The following is a 7,091-nucleotide window of genomic DNA, read 5'->3' on the forward strand; positions in this document are numbered from 1 at the left end:
TTTAACGCTGTCTCTTATACACAATCTAGATGTGTATAAGAGACAGACCGCGTCTTTTGCCAAGGGATACAAGGCGCAATAAAAATAAATAAAAAAGATAACCAATTGGTGATCAACAAAGACACCAGAAATGACAAAAAAAAAACGAGAAAATTTGGACAGTTAAGTGAGATTTACTTAAGGAACAAATGATGAAAACCATGATAACAAGAAGCATGTTGTAACTTGCTAGGAAGACTATTTCAAAGCCTAGGTGAAGCAATTGAAAAGGTCTTATCACCAGCTTTTTAATTAGACCGAGGTATACGAAGACAATGAACCAGACGAACGAAGATTATGGCCATTGCGATATTGTTGCCTAGAGATAAGTGTACAGATGTAAGCAGGGGTACTGTTTTGGCAATTAATTGAACAAAATGTGATGGAAAGTGTACGAAAAATAACTCTCTGTCTAATCAGATCTGCAACCAATGAAGTTGCCGGAGTAGTGGACTAGCAGTATGAAATTTAGGAAGGCGAAACAATACAATATACTGTAAACACTTTCTGTTTATCTTTGTTATTGACTGTTTAATTTTAATGTTTAACTGCACCCACAGAAATATATATATATATATATATATATAAAATATATGTATATATATATATAGGCCTATATATATGTATATATAATATATATCGGCCTATATATATATATATGGCTGTGTGTATTTATATAGGTATATACTATCGAGATATATTTGTTGAAAACCTTAATTTAATTCCCCAGATAAGCACGATTCATGACACAATTCTAACGATCATCAGCTACGCAGGGGGAGCTGTTTCAGTTGCTTCGCTTGTACTTGTGATCGGTCTCACATTCTACTTAAAGTATGATTCTACAGACAATATTTTTTTACATTTCTTTCACACAGAACGTCGAGTACATAACTCACCATGCTGTTGGTGATGATGATGATGATGATGATGATGATGATGATGATGATGATGATGATGATGATGATGATGATGATATGATGATGATGATGATGATGATGATGATGATGGTAATAATGATGATGATGACAATGATGATGATGACCGTCATAACGATGGCGATATTAATGAAGTTTATGATGAAGATGAGGACGATGAGGATAATTATAAAAAATAGTGATGACGTTGATGACGATTAGATAATGCTAAGCAAAATCATATACCGTATATCTCTCTGTGACATGTATTATTATTTTGTTTGAAACCATCTCAGAGAATTAGAGAAGTCCGATCACGTGTTGATAATGAAAAATTTGATGATTACATTGGCACTTGGACAAACTATATTCCTGGTAGGCGTCGACAGAACCGAATCTATGGTGAGTGGATCCTTTCAATAGTATATGCCCTATGGATGTATTATAATAATACCTTCAAGTAATGTAGGTTGTCGAGTTTAAATTTGCCCCAATTGTAGTTGAAACCCCACGCCCTGTGTACGGTGCTTCTTGTGGTAATTTGAGCAGTACACTGGGAGAAAATCCCTTACTCTTTCCCAAAGAGTGAACTGCGTTCTTTAACGTGCACATCGGCTACATTGCACACTGTACCAACGGCTTGAACATCTCATCCGCGCTCTCTCAATAGTCAAAGATTTGAAAGGATATATCGTTTAAGATTTTGAACTGGTATTGTTTTTTTTAATATTTTTAAATATAATAAATACATTTCACGCAATATGAAAGCAGAAAAGTATTAAACAACAGGAGAGTAGACTTTAATACTAGCGATCAGTGTCTCAATTATTTGCTATATCTGTTCGGGTATGGTCCTGTTGTTGGGAATGTCATGAAATATAAAATCTTGGTGATTCTGTCCTTATGGGTTCGCCCATGGACCCTAATCCTTGTCGCCCCGACCCATTGCCTAACAGCCGAACCTAACTTGCAAGGTCCTTTCGTCTAGAACTTTCCCTTTCCCACGTGGGGGAAATTATCCTGGCGCCATCGCTGGTCTTCGCTTCGCAGATAGATCCAAACTTTGTGCTTAATTCATTTTCAACAATATTTGGTATATTAAATACGGTATAATAGGCCTACTCTTATTTTCTAACAGATTGTATGTAAAGGAGTGGCACTTATTTTACACTACCTCTTCTTGGCCATGTTTATGTGGATGTTCAATGAGGGACTATATCTTTACCGCCGCCTTTGGTTGGTTTTCGGCATTAATTCGACCAGTTCTCGTGAGTATAAGTACACAGGTTGGGCTATTCCAGGTGTTTATGTCGCAATCTGCTTCATAATGCGATTCAGTGAGTACGGAACAGAAGAAAGGTACGCACATGCACAGAGCATCTATTGTTGTGCTCATATTACATCATAATAATAGGCCTACTATTAATATACTACAGTATTATTACTATTTTATTATTATTATTATTATTATTATTATTATTATTATTATTATTATTATTATTATTATAATGGTCATTATTATTATTATTATTATTTATTATTATTATTATTATTATTATTATTATATAAAATCAAATTAATTACACTATTATTAAGTTTAAGTATAATTCATTTGAGTTTGATATTATACCTTTTATAAATATGACGCATAACACACAGTGTTAGAATATCTTGATTCCCTCCATGATTAGTAAAGAATGATTAAATAAAAAATACATTATATGCTATTATAATGATATATAGAGTGTCTTTGTTTAAAATATTACTGATATGAAATACAGTAAGACTTATCCAAAAATAGTTTGTAATAAAATTAATTATACATAATGGTTAGGCACTATAAATCAATAATTTACTCGTATGTTGTTGTTTTGCAGTTGTTGGCTGAGTCAAGAAAATGGGCTAGTATGGACGTTTGTTGGTCCTGTCTTGGTTATCATTGTTGTAAGTTTCCTATTAGCCTGCAAAGCTATGAATCTGACACTTCATACTAAATAATTCTCCATTAAATAATACTAGTTTAGTAATTATATCGCGTATATTTTATTTTACATTGCATCAACTATAAATTTAGTTTAGTGGCCTCAATTGTAATCCTTAATCCGAAAACATATTTTACAAGTGTTTAATTGGATTTTTTTCATTATTGTACATTATACTGTATTGACGAACTCTCCTCACCTTCTGTCTACACTCATGTATTGTATATAAATTTGCAAAGTTAAACGAGACAATAAATGAAAAAGAAAATTCCTTCAAAATCCAACATGGGCGGTCTTTCACCAGCCTCATAGACCTCACGTAGGCCAATATAAATATTAATATTAATTTTTGTGTCATATTGAAATCATCATGATCATGATCATCGGAGTATTTAACCGTGGGACATAGGATTAAGTCATTTGTACTTAAATTTAAGGCGAGGCACCCAACCATAAAACAAACTCAAAATAATCATATTCTTTAACATTTTATTTGCAGATGAACGTGATTTTATTGTTGCTTGTTGCACGCATCATTATCAAAGCTTCTAAAGAAGTGGGAAGTACTTACGATCGCGTAAAGTACGTATTACTGTATTTCACATCATCATAATATTTTTTTAATTATTTATTATTGTTGTTATAATGTGTTTTATTACTGGGGATATTACAGTTATTAATAATTTTCTAATGTGTGTTATTACATGATAGGAAAAACACGCGGAAGTCGATCCTGGTCCTACCTGTACTTGGTCTGACGTGGATATTTGGAGTACTGATCATGGAACCGGTTATCATAGCATTCACGTACCTCTTCGTGATTTTCGTGTCCTTCCAGGGTCTTCTAGTTGCAGTGTATTGCTTTACAAGCACCGAGGTAAGAAAATATTAATTTGCACACGTGACCAGACTGCGTGTGAAATGCTCCCTGTGTATGGGCATTATCGACTCAACTCGGCTGCCGCGTATGGATCACCAATATAGGTTTTGTGGCTAGTATTATTACACATCTTATAAAAATATATAATTTATCGGAGTGAAGTAGTAGTCAAATGGGGAAAATGGGAATATGAAGTTATATAGGCCTATGGTCAAACATTAGCAAATTCAAACAGTGCCCATTTTTAAATACAGACCCATTAGTAATGGACGAAAAATATAATGATGATCTTAACTTTACGGTATTTATTTTTTATCACTACACAGGTCCAGACTGCATGGATTAACAAACGAGCAGAGAATTCACCCATCAAGCAGGCAACATGGGCGACTAAGAGGACCAACTCAGTCAGCTCATTGGTAAGCATGTCATTTAAATGCTTATTGTAATAAAATGGCATTTTTGAAACAGGAATGAACTGGTATCCTCTTATTATTTTTAATATTATTTTTAATATCTATATCATGTCGTATTGTTCACGCTGACGTCATAACAAGATCAGATGACGTCAGCGTGAGCAAGACGGCATCAGTGGTTGAAATCTTCCTTGGTAAGATTATAATGTTTAATGAGTACCGTATGTAGGCACTACAGTATTTATTATTCAATCAATTCAATTCAAACGTAATTTATTCCAAATCAATTAACATAAAACTGTACAAATTCAAATGCATCAAATGAAATGAGATGGAATAGGACAACCACAACCAAGCAAAATACAGCTTTAAACTGTGGTGCCCTTTAGATAAAAATAAATACATTAATCAATCAATAATCAATTAAGCAATTGATTAGCTAATCAAACATTACAGGTAATTTAGTAAATAAATAAATAAAATAAATAGTAATAATATGAAATTAATGTCATGTTATGGTACTTTAAATACACAATGATAAATTAGATAATTAAAAATTTAATAGTAAAACATTCGCAAATACAGAATTTTTTTTATACAACAGAGGCCTTGATTATATTTATATTTTTAGATGAATACATTATTATTACTATTTTTTCTAGTAATTCATTATCAACTAATTCAGCCAAAATAAAAACAGCTGATTCCATTTTTTTTTAAATTTTATATATTAAAATACACGCACTAACAAAATAAGAGGGATCAATCAAAACAAATAATTTGGAGACAAAAATATTATTTATACTAATAAAACATTAAGGTATGAAAATTCGGGATATATTCAAGCAGTTGTAACGAATATATATATCTTAATCAGTCTATAAAGACTTAATAATGCAATATAAAATGGTAGAACGATTTGATTGTCAAATTTTAAATAAAAAATTTTAAAAATTACTATATTCAGCATGGCATGCCGTCCTATCAGGGTGATACATTTTATGAGGATTTCGGTAAAATTGTACCCTACCGAATACAGTTTGGGTATCGGCCTAATATTGCGGACTCGATGTCCAAGAAGAGAGCTCCAAAGTGTATAGATCGAGAACTGTGTCAAAATAATGAGGTAAGTGTCGATTGATAATCACACGATTTATTTAAGTTGATTGAGGTAAACAAATAAATTCATGGCATCAAAAATACATGCTATACAGTATTTTTCGTCTCTATTTCAGATGCGATCACCACCGCCCTCATACGAGGATACAGTTAAAACCATGGTACGCGAAGAAACCAAGTAATACGCCCGCCTGCTACATCATTGTCACGTTTCAGTAGGCTATGAATCTTTGGCATGTCATAGGACTTATCAGATTATTATTTTTTGGATTAATAACAACTTGAAACCTGAAACACTTTAAACAAAGATGCCAACAGATTCAACACGGACTACAAATGGCTAAACCATAGGCTATAATACAATTTTTTTGTTGGGACAATTATTATCTCATTCACCAACCAAAGAAATCAACAACTTTGCAAGAACCGTTGTGAGGATTTATTATTTTATTTTTATTACAGCAAATTAAATAGTTTGTAGGACAATGCAATTAAGTTCAAGTTGATTGTGTTGATTTTGATATTGTATAATGTTTGACCATGTTTTACAAAAATCTCAATTTCAAAATATTATATGAATAAACAAACAATATTATCAAAACCTCCTATCACTAGGCCATTTCAAAAGAGTAGTTAGGCTATTTATTCAAACATCATATATGTTGGATTTAGCGCAATCACAGCACTATATTTTCAAGGTGTGGCAGCCCATTCCAACTTCCCAACTCTAAATTGTAACTAAAGTAACTGAGTCTATGGTATGTATGTTATAGTAAAATAAATATTTTGTATTTTGGTTTGCGCAATATGAGATTATCTGCCATAGTGTACAGTATATTATTTTTAACCTATAAGTAATTAATATAATAATAATATGTTTGATTTACCAATAACCAACCCAATATTTTATGTGCATTGAAAGACTATAAACGATAGCCATGCGGCTTAAAACAAGCACAGTTTACAGGTAAAGATCATAGGCCTAAGTCACTGTAAGTTCTTTTATATCGTATGGAATGTAACAGGAATAATCATGATGAGTCAATACCACCATGCCAGTAGTTATATCAGTATGCATTGCAATAATGATGTCTGTGTATATATAAATGTAGGCCCTATGTATATATAAATATATATATATCAAATTAAATTGTTGTTAGTCCTAAATTGTGTTGCTGAGGATGTATAATGCATAATGACGTTTTGATTTCTTGACTGATGATTGACCTTTCCGGAGTGTCAATCAAACTTAACAACCGACTAATCAGAACAGCGCTAGGAATACGCGCGCGTCTTACAAACACACGTGTTGTCCCACAAACGCACGTGTCCGCGTATGTTTTAACACTGCCGTCTTGTCGGACCTTAGCAACAATATTCAAGGGGCGGAGCTTAGCGGAAAGGTCCATTGACTTGGATCGCCATTTGCCATTCCTGCTCAAGTTGGATTTGCTTCTATATTTTATAAATTTCTTTTTTTTATTTCTTCGCTATTCCGTCGCTGTTTCTTCGCTATAGTTTGCGTGTCATCGAACATTATTAATGTTATTATTATTTAATAAATATTATAGTTGTGTTAACATAGAAAGGATTTTGTAGTTTTCATTTATAGTTGCATAAGCCTATCGACTGAGCAGCGCGTAACTGGAACCCGAGCCCCCACGATTAATTAAGTGACTGTTCGCTTACTATCAAGTAGGGGTAAACACCCGCTACATACATATATACATTATTCTTA

General features: G+C 32.7%; 1 protein-coding gene across 1 annotated transcript in view; it reads left to right on the top strand.

Moving 5' to 3' along the window:
• The window catches only part of LOC117113899, a 32,599-nt gene extending 25,638 nt beyond the window's left edge, over positions 1 to 6,961 (top strand). The window contains exons 21-29 of the mRNA XM_033257395.1: positions 770 to 873; positions 1,253 to 1,358; positions 2,095 to 2,315; positions 2,834 to 2,900; positions 3,438 to 3,520; positions 3,650 to 3,815; positions 4,145 to 4,237; positions 5,202 to 5,360; positions 5,470 to 6,961. Coding sequence (XP_033113286.1) covers positions 770 to 873; positions 1,253 to 1,358; positions 2,095 to 2,315; positions 2,834 to 2,900; positions 3,438 to 3,520; positions 3,650 to 3,815; positions 4,145 to 4,237; positions 5,202 to 5,360; positions 5,470 to 5,535 — 1,065 coding nt within the window. The 3' untranslated portion in view covers positions 5,536 to 6,961. The remainder of the gene's footprint in view (positions 1 to 769; positions 874 to 1,252; positions 1,359 to 2,094; positions 2,316 to 2,833; positions 2,901 to 3,437; positions 3,521 to 3,649; positions 3,816 to 4,144; positions 4,238 to 5,201; positions 5,361 to 5,469) is intronic.
• The last annotated feature ends 130 nt before the right edge of the window (positions 6,962 to 7,091 follow it).

Source organism: Anneissia japonica, unplaced genomic scaffold (genome assembly GCF_011630105.1).
Source record: "Anneissia japonica isolate Jap-2015-1 unplaced genomic scaffold, ASM1163010v1 scaffold1417_len1240632_cov203, whole genome shotgun sequence".
Taxonomy (NCBI): domain Eukaryota; kingdom Metazoa; phylum Echinodermata; class Crinoidea; order Comatulida; family Comatulidae; genus Anneissia; species Anneissia japonica.